This window comes from Rhododendron vialii, chromosome 1a, assembly GCF_030253575.1.
Source record: "Rhododendron vialii isolate Sample 1 chromosome 1a, ASM3025357v1".
In the NCBI taxonomy this organism is placed as follows: domain Eukaryota; kingdom Viridiplantae; phylum Streptophyta; class Magnoliopsida; order Ericales; family Ericaceae; genus Rhododendron; species Rhododendron vialii.
In genome coordinates this window covers 1,921,410-1,937,997 of record NC_080557.1, presented here as the reverse complement: position 1 = coordinate 1,937,997, position 16,588 = coordinate 1,921,410, and the positions used below count along the sequence as shown (strand labels likewise).

At 38.8% G+C, this 16,588-nt stretch overlaps 2 protein-coding genes across 2 annotated transcripts; one reads left to right on the top strand and one right to left on the bottom strand.

The window, feature by feature from the left end:
- The first annotated feature begins 7,433 nt into the window (after positions 1–7,433).
- Positions 7,434–9,451, top strand: LOC131325433 (protein transport protein Sec61 subunit beta-like). The gene is made up of 2 exons (XM_058357702.1): positions 7,434–7,597; positions 9,062–9,451. Exon 2 carries the CDS (start codon positions 9,064–9,066, stop codon positions 9,316–9,318), a length of 255 nt encoding a protein of 84 aa, XP_058213685.1. The 5' UTR covers positions 7,434–7,597; positions 9,062–9,063; the 3' UTR covers positions 9,319–9,451.
- Positions 9,452–12,366: 2,915 nt separating this feature from the next.
- LOC131317513 (ankyrin repeat-containing protein BDA1-like) lies at positions 12,367–15,043 on the bottom strand. The gene is made up of 2 exons (XM_058347064.1): positions 14,461–15,043; positions 12,367–13,095 (listed from the first exon to the last, which is right to left on the bottom strand). The coding sequence occupies exons 1-2, from the start codon at positions 15,034–15,036 to the stop codon at positions 12,367–12,369; spliced, it is 1,305 nt and encodes a 434-aa protein (XP_058203047.1). The 5' UTR covers positions 15,037–15,043.
- Between the last annotated feature and the right edge of the window lie 1,545 nt (positions 15,044–16,588).

The window sequence follows — 16,588 nt, the reverse complement described above, 5'->3', positions numbered from 1 at the left end:
ACCAAATTGTTAGTTTTTCCATTTATTTTACTTGTTTTTAGAAGAGAAGAATTTTGAAAGTAATACGATCAAACTACTAACAAAATTAATCTTAACTACAATAGATTTTTTGAACCTTTTCTAAGTTTAACCTCCTCCTCCTCCTCCTCCTCCTTCTTCTTCTTATTTTTTCTGTAATAAAACTGTATCATTTAATCCTATTTTGCATCTTCTTCTTCTTCTTCTTCTTCTTCTTTTTTCTGTAATAAAACTGTATCATTTAATCCTATTTTGCATGTTGTTGGGCTCTCTAGACCCTTTTCTTTTGTCCCCCACTTGTTTGCGGTGATTTGTTTTCATGTACTTTTGATACCTTTGTCTGTTAGTGAAGTCCACTAAATTCATCCACGATTCCACATTGCAAAAACTGAGAAAAGAAACCAAAGCTAAAAAGCCCCAAATATCGATGATGATTATTATTATTAAGAAGATAAAAAAGCCCCAAGATTAGGGATGACAATGGGTGTTAACATAATATTGAAAAATATTATGTTACCATAGGGTCTATTATTCATGTTTTCTAGTTGGGATGATTTCTTTATAATGCATGCTTCCTATTTGGTTTAGATTTCTTAGTGACTAAGAACATTGTAGCCTATATAAAGGCATGTTAGGATTATGGTTTGACACAATCAATAATACATCATTTCTCTTTTCTTCACAATGGGGACGGATAGGGGCCGGAGGATACTATCTCCATCCTCGATCCCCAAACCACTTTCCCATCCCCATCGCCGACCTGATCCCCAATGGGGAAACACCCCAATGGGGATTTGTTTCTTCCCTCCATCCTGCCCCAAACGGGGAACAGGGAATCTCCACGGGGATCCGGGGATCCAAAGTTAACTTTAAAAAAAATCACAGTTTTCAAACAACAAAAAATTCCAAGAAATTCCTTCTGCCAAGTTTCAAATAACGTCCATTGAGGCGCCACTTATAACGTCAATAATAACAAAACAAGAAAACAACAGATTTCAAACAAAGTCCATTGAGGCGCCATTAATAACAAAAAAAAAAAAAAACCAACAGATTTCAAACAACAACGCTATAATAACAGCAACAACAACAAGAGAAGGAGAGAACGCAACATCATGAAACAGATTTGTCATTTGTCCCATATTTCCAAACAGAAGCAGTAGTAGCAGCATGTAATATGTTATTTGTTAACCCTAGACCAGATATACGTGTAGGGTTAGGTACACGATGGGGATTCGGGGACGAGGCAGGGCCGGATACACAACGGGGAACGGGTACGGGTAGGGTTTGGGGCGGGGATATGTCTGTCTCCGCCTCCAACCCGTTCCCGAATTAAAAAAAAAAAACTCCCCATACCCTATCCAATCCCCGAATGGATCTCCAAAATTTCCCTTCGTTCGAGGCAGGAATTGGATTAGGGGCGGTTGGATCGGACGAAATTGTCATCCCTACCCAAGAAGGGGGGGGGGGGGGGGGGGTGAAGTTCCTTTAATTAATCAAGTGCCGTTCCATTAGTTCCTTTAATTAATCAAGCGTTCCGCTTTCTTTTTAAACATTTTTTTTTCAAAAAAAAGGTAAATTCAAGCTCAAATATAATGAAAATGAAAAATAATATTTTAATTTTTTTTGCACCATTTAAAAGATCTCAATAAGATTTATCAAACAAGATCCATATTGGTAGAAAAATTATTTACGTAAACACATAATTTTTGAGCTTGAAATTACCTTCATTTTCTAAAAATTCTTTTTTAAACAAACTGAAACGGGGCCCATAATAAAATTCAACTCCAATGATTTGAATTATCCAAATAGAAATCGTAATCAACCTTGCATACAATTCTAAAAGGCTGCTGATTTTGTCACTCACTTGCAAGGGAGTGACATTAATAAAAAAAGGAGTAGCAAAATCATTTCCCTTCCAAAACCTTTATTTAACCATTTGAATTATGAAAATAGAAATTGTAATACCTTTACAATTCCGAATTCGTCAAAGCGAAATCCACTTACTGAACATACCGCTCTACGTACTCTTCTCTGATGATCTATATATATTTTTCTACGGAGGAAAATTGAATTGAAAAAAAAATCACAGGACTCAGACTCACATGACTCGGCCGTCCAATAAATGTTTTGTTGTTGTAGTTCACTTCTAGGGTGGGGTTGTCTTCTTTAGCCAGATCACGACATAATATGTGATTGATCGAGATATATTTTTAGGAAAATTCTAAAATCAGCTCAATGGGTTGACAATAGTGAGTTTGGAAATGTGTATTAAATAATATAAAAAGTACACAGAAATATGTGTTTTCTTTGTTTTTTAGTGCGCTTATTGTCAGCTCAGTGGACTGACAATAGCAAGACCGATATTTTTAAGGTTTGCAAACAGAGACTAACCTCTACATTTTCAAAAACTTATCACAAGATCTGCAGCATTTCATGGGGTAGTAGACCACTAGACCCTAGCCATTTCACAACATTGGAATCAATTTCACACTTTAGCCAAAGCAAAAAACAAAAGGATAGTCTCTGGTTGACAATATTGTAGACTGGACGGTTCACTTTGTTTTGGTAGTAGGGTCCTTCATTGGTTTTAAAATAAGGTCTTGTTTGTAAATTTTGGACGACCCAGATCCGAGGAGAGAGAGAGAGAGAGAGAGAGAGAGAGAGAGAGAGAGAGAGAGAGAGAGAGAGAGAGAGAGAGAGAGAGAGAGAGAGAGAGTCCAATTTGCACCAAAAAACTTCTCTTGATTACCACATATAAACATCATTTTTTTTGCCAACAGTATATACATCAATGGAGTTTAACAGGTGCTTGTATGTTATTTCACAGAGAGTTTAGAAGCTTTCCGTAGCCTTAAACTCCAAACCGTCCCTCGAGGGGCTCAAACCATGCCTCCACTGAGGGAGACCATATAAACATATCATTGATTACACCAATAATGGTTCCACTAGAGCATACGCAAACAACACCGTCTAATCTATTTTGTGGTCTGGAGTGGACGACAATTAATAAAACCTAGAGGTCTACTGGCTTATGTAACTCCATTTTAGCTCAGAATTTAGCTGAGTATTTGGACTGGGTGAAAATTTTAATGGCCAGCACTCATGCTGGCTAGGTATCTACTATCTGCCAGCTCGTTCTCTATATATCCTATTCGGTCAAATGATTGTGAGCCCTTTCAAATTTAAAATGTAGGAAAATAATTTTTTTTTTTGGTTGCTTTTTTAAAAACCAATTTCTGTGTAATCCTCTCATGCTGTCCTCTTAGACACATACTCAGCATCCACTCGGTAGTAGATTAAGAAAAGAAATTATACTTTCCACGAAGTTGAAATCATTATGAGCGTGTTTTCGAAAGTTGTGGATATAGATTTTAGGTTTACATTTCAGAGTCTGCCGCGGAATTTAAATTTTAGATTTTAGTAGAAGTATATACGATGCTTATCTCGTGTTGGGCTTTGGGAAGCTAGATTTGACTTTAATCTCGCTTCGCAAAGGATAATTGATGATGTAAATTTTATATTAGTAAATACTTGTTATATGCAGCAACCGATTTAACTTATATATATATAAATATGTATGTGTGTGTGTGTGTATATATATATATATCTTTCATTATTCAATACACAGTAAAAATTGATGTGTGCCTTGGATATACCCAAATGCGGAACCGCATGCATAATCTCTGTGTCTTTGCATTCTCGTTTTTCTTTTGTTAATTATCTTCAAACATTGTGGGGTTGAATGTGTTTGCGTGTGCTTGCGATATCTGTGGATATGTATTTTAGATTTTAATTTCAGATTCTGCTGCAAATTTTAGATTTCAGATTTAAATAGAAGTTGAGAAACCTATTTTTTGTAGTTGCAAAATTATGAGAATTTCATTCATTTTTTTGAAAAATTGTGTTGCAGAATCAGAAAAGCTATCCAAACCTACCTTTGGAATTTTAAGAATTAATTTCCTTTTTTAGGTTCTCAACTGTAAATTCTAAAAATCAATTATGAAGTATTTTTTTACAAACATTCTAAACTAATTTTTAGAAGCTAGAATCTAAAAATTTGGCAATTTTTTTTTCCAGAAACACCCACTTTGTGATAGCTATGGATAGAAATTTTAGAATCTAGCTTCAAATTTTACTGTAAATTTTAGATTTTAGTAGAAATTTCGTAACCTATTTGTTGCAGCTGCGAGATTATGAGAATATCATTCATTTTTAGAAAATTTGTTTTGCAGAATTCCAAAAGCTCCTCAAACTCAGGTTTGGGGTTTTGAGAATCCATTCATTTTTAGCTTTTCAGAATCTGTAGAATTTGATAATCTGTTATCTAAAATTTTAGACAAATACTCCACATTGATTTTGAAATAATAGAATTTCAAAATATGTGGAAAAACTTTATCACAGGCACGCACTTTATTGGTTGGTCGAATCTCTAACACCTTGTACATTTTAGGACTGTCCAACAGATGAACTGAAAACGCCAAACCGAATCAAACCGAGGCATGCTACGGATGGATGCAGATCTAAAAAATATTGAAAACATTAATTATGGCGAATTTGGTCGGGTCCAGTTTTGGCCTGGTTGAAACCAAACCGACCGCCCCTTAAAAAAAACAACCGCGAAATAAGATGTACGAAATTGATTTTCACACTCCCCTTTTTGTTCAAGTGCACTCCTTTTGTCTTCACTTATGTAAAATTACAAAACTACCCTTCATACATTAGAACACTTAATTTTTAAATCATATTAATTATGACATTTTATGATAAAATGATAAAAAAAAAAAGATCTTCGCAACGATTTAAACGGATTGAAAAATAGAACATTTAATTTTTAAATCATATTTTTAATATATAAAAAGTCTAAAAAAATTAAATATTTCAATTTTCAATCCGTTTGAACTAGTACGAAGATCTTACTTTTTATCATTTTATAGTAAATTGTTATAATTAATGTTTGACTTTAGGACTGTCACATGGGAGCCCTAGAGAACCATAAAACTAAATGAAGAGAAAGGTTTCTTTGTTGTCGTGTTTCCATCTCCAAAACGGTACTCGGGGGTGCTGTAGTGCACCTCCCACATGGGCCACACTACATGTGTAGTGTAACCAATCAATCCGTTCATTTCGGTAATGGATGGTTCGGATTTTTATCCAAACAATAGACGGGTAAGATTTGTAGAACCTCGGATTATATCCAACCATTCATCGCGTGTGTGCCCTACAGATGCTTTGTGTAGATACCCCATTCTGGACCATCCAGATAACGCTATTTTGTGGTTTTTTTATTGGCCCAATGATGAGTATGATCAAGAACAGTCTGAGGACGGTGGTGTGTTTGAACTTTGAGCGTTCCGAATCTCATTCAAGCCCATTTCAAACCCTTCAAACCAGAACTAAACAACCCCAGCAAAATCCAAACTGGCTTACGCCAGTATTGTGCTGACGTACGCCAGTGAACTACCACGTGTCGGTCATCGACCGTTGATTCAGTTATCATTGGCGCATGCCGGTCAATACATGACGCACGCCGGTCAAGCCCAATCAAATCAACTTTATTCAGCCACATGGGCGAGACTTTTGTGCCACTTTGACGTGGGCTACAGTCCCCCTGATGATTGCACTCGGCAGGGACGTTCCCCCTCTCTCCTACACCCTCCATCAAACCAAGTCCCATGCATTTAATGCATGTGAGACTCTTCCCTTAACCAAACCAGCCTTAACTCAACTGGTTAAGCCCCTTCCTCAGTCTCTCTCTCCTCTATAAATACCCCCCCATTGCATTCATTTAACCCCACATTAAAGAGTCCAACCCCCATTTTCTCTCATTTCTTGCTCTCTATCTCTTCTCCTCCATCAAAAGAGAAAGAAGAGGAGTCTACTCCCACACCCCCCATTGTCATTCAGTCACCATCCAACCTCCATCTTCAATCTAAAAGCTCAAAATCACCTTCAAACCTCAACACAAAAAGGTATACCACATTTGTGTGGCTTTCTGTTTTCGACTCCTAAGGGGGACCAGTAAGGTCCAGGCTAGTTGTCAATACTAGTCCTGACCTTGAACTGGTAAAATAAAATAATCGTGTCAGATGAAACATGGCGCACGCTAGTACCGTGATGCCGTACGCCGATAATGGCAGTATGTGCACTACTGGCGTGGGGATCATTGATCGTCCATTTTTTTTTTGCTTACATTTCTGTCATCACCTTAGCATGCTACTCCAATAACCAGTTTTATAGCTTTCTGTATCCTAGAACTGTTTAGATGTAGCGTTTAATATTTGCTTTTATCTGCTTTGGAAGGCTTCTGAGATCTCTCTGGTCATGTTCCAGAGCCCAGATGATGCAAAGCCAAGCACTGGGTAAGGAGAATAATTGGCGTACGGTCTCATTTGACTGGCGTACGACAGTTATGTCAAGATCCAGTGGCTGGCCCTTACACCTTAGCTTAGTCTTGGCCTCTTTTACGCCCCTACACTGTTTTTGGGGTATTCTGTTATCCTTCGTGGCTTGAAGCCGTTCTATCTGTCTGTAACTGTATATATTCTGCTCTATGAACTGCGTGGTTTGTCCTGAGTGTGCGCTGGTCCCTTTCCAGAGTCCAGAGGGTTGCAAACAGAGACTATGAGACCAGATAAGTGAAGTACGCCAGTTTCATGGTGGCGTGCGCAGGTCGTATCATCATGCAGTGGGTCGGCCAGTGCATGCTGGTGCGGAGCCTGCTCACATCCCTGCAGAGCAGCGTCCTCCAACTTATTCAGACTGCTCTCGGTGCTTGTTCTCAATCTATATTCATTATTGCAAACAAATCATCTCCATAAGCATTTTTTTGTCACATAACTGCAACTTGTCACAGTTTTAATCCTCCCATTAACTGTTTCCCCGCCCTAGTTGGCTGAAAAATGATTAACGAGAGAAAAATGCAAATGTTTTACAAAAATGCCCGAGTAGAGACCGATCTTCGGATTGGACGAGAGGGGTGCTATAAAACCCTTCCCCTCTCGTAATCTGGCTCCCGAACCTCAGATATCGAAGGTGACGACAGACCAGTCTATGCCTTTTCAAAATCAAACAAATGTGGCAAACGTTTTCGAGTTCGGTTCCTTGGGTGTTTCACCGCTAAAATTCGAGTGGCGACTCTGAATCGAGGCGTTTCACCGCGCTTTTCAAAGAGGGCCGCACCCGATTTTAAGATAACCAAAATTGAGGATTTTGGGGCGCGTGCCCACACTTTGTATGGCCTTGCACTGCAGAATTTCTTAATCCATCCAAAACGACATCGCAGAGGAGTCGGACAGAGGACTCTGACTGGTGCAGTCGGACAGAGGATCCGAGTCCCACGACGGTTGTTATCAATTGGGGGATCCTCTTGTTCGTTCATGCAGTACTATTTTTACGTGGTCATGCCGATGTGGCAACAGATAATTGGACAGTCGCTGTGGACTTTCCTCCAGCGTGTCCTTCACCACCTATAAGCTACATTTTCCTCGTCCCACCAGAAAACCCTCTCCCTCTCCCTCTCCCTCTCTCTCGGCGCGATCCGATTACGGTGCGGCCATCTTCATTCAATCACGAGACTAAGGCGAGTTCGTTGCTCTCTCTCTCTCTCTCAAAATCTCATCACATGTATTCACGTAGATGTTTCATTGAATTGAGATCTTAGACGTGTTCTTAACCCTGATTCCCAGATCTGTTGTTATTCTGGGGTTTTATCTGTGAATTTCGTGATAGGCTTTCATCTCGATCCTCTAAAGGGTATTTGTTAGACATATAGAGCTATTGTTTTCCGACAAAATCATTGGCCTAAAATTTTCTGTTTTCATGTTTTGTTATGTTCAAATTTGAATCGCGGAGCTCCTTTGAAAATTTCACTTATAAGCTACAGGACTATCAATTTGCCACCTAATATCTTCGGGATCACCTCATCCCTCAATATCATCTGCTCAATTATCAATTTCTTGACCGAATTCCTGTCAACACCTCAATTAGGCGTTACTCTGCAAAGAGAAAAATGCAACTCTTGGAATTGAGTACGAATATAATTGTTGAGACAACTCGTAATGACAACACGCGAACATATAATCCCCTAAAGCATGGAAATCAAGGTGAAGCACCTCGGTCCCCTTACCTGCTGCGAAGCGAGTCCACAAATTAACTCTGTAGAGGATACGAGTGCCGTAGTCATAAACAAAATTAACCCCGAATTTCTTGAGCTTAATGCATTTGCAGAGAATTAGTGTTTTATCAACAAAGTCAGCAAATTCACCAACTTTCCTGTCGACAAATGAGTTGTCTCAACATTTTTGGAACTCATTGTTCCAAGAGTTGCATTTTTTCCTTTGCAGAGTAACGCCTAAATGAGGTGTTGACTGGAATTCCCTGAGGTAATCTTTAATTGAGTACATGATATTGAGGGATGAGGTGATCCTATTTGGTAGTCCGGTGTTGGAGATTTTGGAGTTCACTTAAGCCACACGATAATTCGTCTCCTGGTTTTCCATTTTCTTGATGAGACTGGATGCAACACTAGTTTTCTTTCTTCTTCTGTTTCTTAAAGGTCTGTGAAGAGGTGTGGTGTGCAATCGCTTATTAACTAATTCTATGAAACTCTGTGGACTAAGGGCGGAAGTTATTCTACTTTTTGTTTATCTATGCTGCGTGGAGGATGGTATTGGTGAATGGTGATGATTGAACACCCATCGTACTTTCATTGATGAGTATATTTGCAATGTCGCAAACCCTAATGCTTGACTGTGACTCTGGCTCGGTACTGAGTACCTATCAACCATGCTTCATTGTTAAAACATTATTGTGAGTCTTAGATATATGCATGATTATAAAATATTTTGCCTAAATATGTTTAATGTTAAGCATTCCTCTGTTGATGATACCCTTGTTCTTAAAAAAATTATATGTTTTGATTAGGTCGTCCATCTTGCCTAGTTCATGTACTTGTGTTGTGTATGTGTATGTGGTGCTCTATGCACAGCTAAAATGTGAATGGACAGTGGGTGCTTGGTTCTGAACTTTAAACTGGTTGTTGTAGAAATGGCTGTTGGTGGAGCAGCACCCCCAAGAGGAAGTGCAGCAGCAGCTGCTGCCAATCTGCGGAGGAGGAGAACAGCAGGTGGTGGGACTGCTGCAGGAGGAGCAGCCGGCAACATGCTCCAGTTTTACACAGATGATGCTCCAGGGCTCAAGATATCTCCCAATGTTGTTCTTGTAATGAGCATTGGTTTCATAGCATTTGTTGCTATTCTTCATGTCATGGGTAAGCTGTATTTCGTACATAGGGAGGCTTGAGAAGTTGTATGGTTTAATACTCCTAGCTATTTAGATTTGCCGAATTTTGTGTTTGGGATGCTAACATTTTGGGTTCATAAGAACTGTTTTGTTGTTACTGCTTTTGATTATATTGAGAAACACAATTGGCGTATCATGGACCTGGAAATGCTCTTATTGAGGGTGATTGATTACAGTATGTTTTTTTTTCCTGCTAATGGCACTTTGCGAGGGTGACTGTCATTATGAGGGTGAGAAATCTCACTCTTCGCCCGGCATACAAAATGTCCAGTTCCAATAATTGATTTTTCCTGCCGCTGATAGTGTATGGATTGACTGAACTCGTACCCGTTTGTTTATTGTATGTTTATCAGTTTCTCATTCGATTTCCCCCTAAATAGCCAACAAGCCAATTTTAGGGCAAGCTATCCCCTGTCTGATTCATTTTTTCCCCATTTGATTCCGGCAACATGGCAACCACAAGAGTGTGAAGAGGATACTGTTGTTGCATAGAATGTTACCTACTTGGAAAGAGCGGATTTTTTTTATGTCCAATCAAGTTGATTTTTTCTATGTATGTTTTTCACTAACGATTTGGATCATTGATGCGAGTCAAGAGCAAGCTTCACAAAGAAGTTTGGAGGAAGGTGAATAGCAGTCTTGAGAGGAGCTGACCTTGTTGCCGTTGCATTCTCAAAGGACCAGAATGCAGGCGGCCAGTTTTGATTTCGCGGTGGGATAATTATCCGAGGTGTACAACTTCACTATTTCAAAGCAGGCGGCCAGCTTAGATTTCTTTCATGGCTGCACCAAGTGAGAAAAAGAAAGTCAATGGCACGACTTTGCCCAGATATAAGGTGCCATTTTAGGGTTCCATTTTTTAATACGATGGCCAAAATGAACTCTTGCCTCCATCATCTCTTTCAAATTGATGTTCAAAAACTAGATTTCTTTGGAGTAATAAGACTATTCCAAATAGGATACTCGTGTAGAAAAAATCGTAATAAATGTAAAGAATGTTAGACTGTGCAAATCTCATAAGAGGGAGTAAATAAAGGGGAAATTCAACCATCGTATTGATCTAAAGAATGTTAGACTGCGCAAATCTCACAAGTTTATCATCGTTTTTGGGTAAGTTAATGTCATCGTTAAAATTCAGTAAAAACCAGATTACCCGATTTTTGGGTTTAACTCGGTTTAGGCAAATAGAAAAAAACCGACCGACCCATTGCCATCTCTCAAGATGTCACCGTTTTTCTAACTTCTTAATGGGACAAGGAAAATTGATTGGGGCCCAAGATTCCTAATCATATATGCTTTGTTTACTTGGACGCGTTCGTGCATTGCGTTGTGATGAAGCTTCTAACTCATATTTATTTGAATTTGGTTTTCCTAATCCTAAACTAAATAGAAAACGTGTCCACATAACAAAAACCAAATCAAACCAAACCGAGTCTTACGTCCTAATCACTTGGGGTCGGCTACATGAATCCGTTTTCTCCATTGAGCTCTGTCAATGGCCATTTATTCACACAAACCCAATATACTCATACAATATCTAATTATATAAGTAGCAGCAGCAGCAGTGCTTAGGGTTCACAAACCTCTGCATAATCTTTTCTTCTTCCAAATTGTTTCTTCTGCAAATTTCCCAGCTTTTGCTTCTCTCATGGCTTCTAACCTTCCACTCAAAACCCTTCTCCTTGTCGTTTGCCTCTCTGTTTTTCTCCCACAACCCTCTGTTTCAACACCATCGACCCAAGAAACTATCACTAACCATCATCACCAAGTTCATGGGTTGGAAATAGGCAAGATCTCCAGTTCTCTATCCGACAAAGGCTACATAGCCATGTCCATAATTTTGCAAGGCACTCTGTCATCTCTACTACTCCCTTTCGAAAATACCCTCAACACCACCACATTCACCATCTTCTGCCCTCCTGATAATGCTTTCTTCACTCCCAAGTACCCTCAGCCCCCACTCACTCTCATTCGATACCACATAGTCCCTTCAAATCTTGATAGAGAATCCTTTGAATCATCTCTTCGGTTCGAGTCCAAGATTGATACTCTACTTCCTGGCCACCCTCTTGTGGTTACCACTGCACCCCACAGCGGGTGTGCTTCGATCAATGACGTAAAGGTCACGGAGTGGGATATGTACAATGATGGACGTGTGATAGTTCATGGGGTGGAGGATTTCTTTGATCCCGCGTTTCAGACCCTTTTGTATCCGTGGTCCGTGGTACGATAGCAACAACCGCAGCAACAAGAATGGCATCGACAAAAGTGGTGTCGACGAGGCAGTTTCGTCGAGTTTGGGGTCTGCTACTTCTTGGGAGAAAGACATGACGGTGGACAAGTTGTTCATTATGCTGGCTGTTGTTTCCCTTGCTGGATCGGTTCTTTCTCTGGTGTGCCTTTACCGGGCTAATCGTCGATACGGTGGATACAGTTTCATTAGTACTGAGGTTTATTAGGGATATATAGTTTAGCTTCATGGACTTGTGGCTAATTATCATGTAAATATTCAGAATCGCTTGGAGTTGTGCGTGAGATGGTTTACTTTTTGGGATATTCTGTTCTGAAATTCAGACGGGAATTTGAATGCACTTCAATGCTATTCAAAGCTCATACGTTTTTGTGAAGTTACCTTTGGAGATTATTCTTTGGCTCAGCACTTTTTTTATTTTTTTATGTAATCTAAATGAACTAGACGACAAACTATAACAAATGGGGTCATATGCTCATCAATTATCACAGGAACCACACATGTCTCTTGTATCTCCGTTCATGACACACATAACATATATACATGACACTGCGTAAAATAAATTCGCAGCATAACCACAAAGTACGAACTGGTACGCATATAACATATAAACGATAAAAGAAACATGTCCTATAACACTTTCCGGGAATGAAGCTCCATATAGAACTTTGCTCTGATCACTTTAATAAGGATTTCTACAAATGGGCAGGATTGGTTCTCAGGGTTAGTCGAGGTGTGTGTAAGTTTGCTGGACATATAAGTTCAAGAGAGAGAGTCCAAGAATGAGCATGAAAAGATCAAACACTGGACACGTTGTCGCCAACTGCATTTGGAAGAAGTCTCGGCCTATCTCTAGCTGATCTGGAAATCTTTTCCCTGTCCTTTTGTCTCGCACGCTTATCCACAACCAAGATCACTACGGGAAGAAGTAACATAAAAAAGGCCCACACGATCACCAAAACCAAAATGGTATAGGTTATGTCCATATGCTTCGGTGAGACAACAATGATGGAATATGTATAAGCGAACAGCGTGGTCATGATCGTAAACAATGATGTCATGGGAAGAAACCACACCCGAGAACCACTTCGCCTTGGGACACGAAAGACTTGGAGCCCTATGATTATAAACACAGACAGAAGGAATCCTAACGTGTTGAAATACACAAAGCACGAATATGATTTCGGATATTTATAAGCGAGGATAGCTTTTCCGGCTGGGTGTTCTTCTGAATCGTCTTGCCAAACACCGCCCGGAGGGTTCACCCCTACTTGAAATGCCATTGTCGCAAACAGTGATGATACAACACTTAATGTCTGCGCTAAATCCTCGGCGCCCTTTGGAGACATTGTGTGTTTGATTTGTCTCTTAGCCCCAGCTGTACGTAGCAAGTTTTCGATACAATCATCCACGTCTTCCCCATGTGGATGATTTTGCACAAAGAAATAACTATCCAACACACTCCATCCAGCTTCATTTATTGCATTCACATTTATTTCAGTACTGTTAAGTACATATTCGACAATCTGAAATATGTATATACCGGTCACACGATTAGATAAAAACAAAAGATAATATAGATACACAGAAAAGAACAAGGTCAATAAGGTAGATTTTAACTGATACGTGAACTTTTTTTTTAATAGCTTTTGATCATAAAATTTTACGTCTTAAATTTCTCTTCATCAAGATTGTTGAGAATATGTAAATACAGTATTTGATGCAAACCTAACAATTTTTTTTTACAAAATTGTAGTATATTAAAAAATTGTTTTAGTCAAAAACATAAGCTAAATAACGTTAACAATTCGCCAAAAAACCCAAGTCCTCTCTCCCAATGAGGGCTCTTCTCTTTCCATCTCAAATCTACGAGTTTTTCATGGGGTCTTCTCTTTCTATCTCTATTTGCATTTTCCCCTTCTTTTTTTTCTCTCTCTTGATTCATCTATCCTTCATCTCCGAGGTGTTGTTCAGGTTTCATTAATAGTGGTGGTGGATATCCATCAATTGCGTGGACTAGCAGCGGTGGTGTTCCAAAGACATCCTTTTGATAATTCGCCCGCCATCGCCACTACTTAGGGAGTTCGGTTTTTATTTATTTTGTGTGTGGGGGTATTTGGTTTCTATTTATATTGTTTTATGGATGAGATTTTGCAATTTTATTCTACTCTAATTGGAATTTAGCCAACACTTTGGAGCTCCTAGTCATCATCATTGACTTGTACTATTGCCAAACTTATTCCCGATATTTGCCTCATTTGGGAGCTTTAGTCCCGTTCATGCTAATGATTAACTTATGCACCACAATTTTTTGATTTTGACATTATTCAAATTTTTTTTGTTTTTTGCATTTGTTAGTTTTACGCCAAATTTTTATGTGATATAGCTTCGTCTCGACGAGATGAATCGGAAAAGTAAAAAATTATGACTTTTACACAACTATTTTGAGAAATATCTAAGGAAATGTCGTAAAATTGACTTTTTGAGATTTTCTATGGCTATTTTCTAAAATAATTGTGTAAAAGTCATAATTTTTTTACTTTTCAAAATCCTCTCGTCGAGACAAACTCATATCAGATAAAAGTTTGGCATAAAACTAACAAACGGAAAAAAAAAAATTGAATAAGGACAAAACCCAAAACTTATGCTGCCTAATTTAATCCCTAGCGTTGGGCTTGTATCTAGATCATTAGACAATATTCTCTTCCTTAACTTGATTTTTTTTTTTTATGTTTTGTTGTTGGAAGTGTTATTTGTTCTTATCTCTGTATTTCAGGTTAGAATCCTCAGTATGTGTTACCGGGTTCGTTAAGAATGTAATGATTTTTCCATTGATTGAAAAAATTACCAAAAATTTAATTAACGGTCAAAAAGTTTAAATATGGACATACCTCAAATCGCCTACCCAAAACAGCTACGTGTAATATGGTATTGCCATTGGCATCCTTAGATTGTACCAATTTGGAATCTCTAATCACCTCGATCTCTAGCAATAGTCGGAGACTCTCAAGCTGATTATAGTTTACACACAAGTGCAAAATGGTGTCGCCTCGATCTACAATAACTTGAGTTGCACGGGGGCAGGTTTGAATCAACTTTTTCAATACGTTGACCTTGCCTTTCATCGCAGCGATATGAAGAGGGTTGTAACCATCTCGATCACGAGCCATGCACATCTCAGGGCTAAGCTTTACTAAAGCTTCCACAATCTGTAAGTCCCCGTTAGCAGACGCTATGTGAAGCGCCGCGCCTAGTTCCGCATCTATAACTTCAGCAAGCTTTGGTTTAATTTCCAGAAGTTTTAGAACAAATTCTGCTTGCTGTGTTGATGTAGCCACATGAAGCGGATTTTTCCCTTTGAAACTTCCCACCAAAACTTTATCTAGAATGTAATTATCCTTTGCAATGATGTTGTGTAGCGATTCTAAATCCCCTCTCATAGCTGCATCACAGAGCAATTCCTCCATTCTCTCTCTCTCAAACAGATTCAGTGTGTGTTTTTCAAAATTTAAGTTAGCACTACACGGGCTCAATGCTTTGCACATACAAGAACGTGATGATAATAAAGACAAGGGGAAATGGAATTCTTTGCTTGGAATTTTGTTAAAGAATGTATGACAGAGAGAGAGAGAGAGAGAGAGAGAGAGAGAGAGAGAGAGAGAGAGAATAAATTACTTACTTTCGGTCAACTTCTCTTTTAGAATGGAATAGATTATTTGCTTGGAGTATGGTTGTCGATGAAACAAAAAATATAATTTAGTTTCTTTCAAATTTGAAATTTCGTCTCTCTTCTGAACTTGCAAGTTCATGGTTATGATCATCAATCAAGTGAGAAATTGTCCAAATAACACGCGCGGGATATTTTGTCACCTTCTTGTCAAAACAAACTGACCCTGTGGTAGGGCTATAATGAACCGAATCGCTCGCGAGCTCGGCTCGGCTCAGCTCGTTAACTTTCGACTTGGCTCAACTCGTTTAGTAAACGAGCCAAACTCGAGTTTTCGGCTCATTTAGTGAACGAGCCGAGCTCAGCTTATTTGACAAAAGCTCGGCTCGTTAAGGGATACTCAGCTCGATTAAAGAGGCTCATTTAGTAAATGATTAAACTCTGCTTGTAAAGGGCTCGAGCTCAAGTTTTTGGTTTCTTTAGAAAACGAACCAAGCTCGACCTCGACAAAGCTTAGCTTGGCTCGTAGCGCTACCCTGTGGTTTTTTTTTTTTTCCGCTAGATCGACGTTTTATTGAGAATTAAAGCTTTTTTTGCACATGTTGCTGTAATATCTCTTGTTATTACAGTCATATTAGCAAAATCGTCAGCATATATTATTATGCTTGGTGAGTGATTTGTGCCCTTCATCTAAATCTTTCTTTGAGTTCCTGTGTAGACATGATCCGAACCAAGAAGACAAGAAACAGGCATTATAAGAAACAAATATGAAATGAATTATTTCTGATCACATGTCACAACACACTTCTCTCTCTCTTCCTGTTAATATATTACCAGTTTGTAATTGATTTTCCACTCATGTTTTTTTCTTAACTAACTGCAACTGGTTATTAAGTATATTTACTTTATCATCTTACCACACAGATGCTGCCACACCAATGATCAATTCGGATCATCTTACTTAATGCCAGCTCATGGTCCGAAGCTCACTTTTATAACTCTTTCTTCTTCCATGAAAATACAGGTTCTAATTTTCTGTTTCCTAGAGTTGTTAATTTGTTGGCCTCACATTCTAGTATCATCTTTTCATGTTGACGTTGTCTTTTACGTTGACGTTAGACACAATACTGATCAAGGGTGATTGCTCGCTTCCCGAGCATTTTGTACGAGGGCCTCCTTATGCTATATCGCTTTGGCTGGTTAAGTGTGAGTCCTGATTTGACTACTGTAACACATTAACTCGCGTATAATTCAGTGATGTGAGCACAAGAAAGGATGCTTGGACTTCTACTGTCAGTACAGTGTCCGATGTCTTTATTTACAGTAGCTTGTGCCAAGATAATTCCATGGAG

Excerpts from the sequence above, each read along its gene's own strand:
- LOC131317513 (XM_058347064.1), bottom strand. The coding sequence starts at position 15,036 with ATGGAGGAATTGCTCTGTGATGCAGCTATGAGAGGGGATTTAGAATCG. Across the intron at positions 13,096-14,460 it reads TTTTGGGTAGGCGATTTGAG|ATTGTCGAATATGTACTTAA; the intron begins GTATGTCCATAT and ends TACATATTTCAG.
- LOC131325433 (XM_058357702.1), top strand. The coding sequence starts at position 9,064 with ATGGCTGTTGGTGGAGCAGCACCCCCAAGAGGAAGTGCAGCAGCAGCT.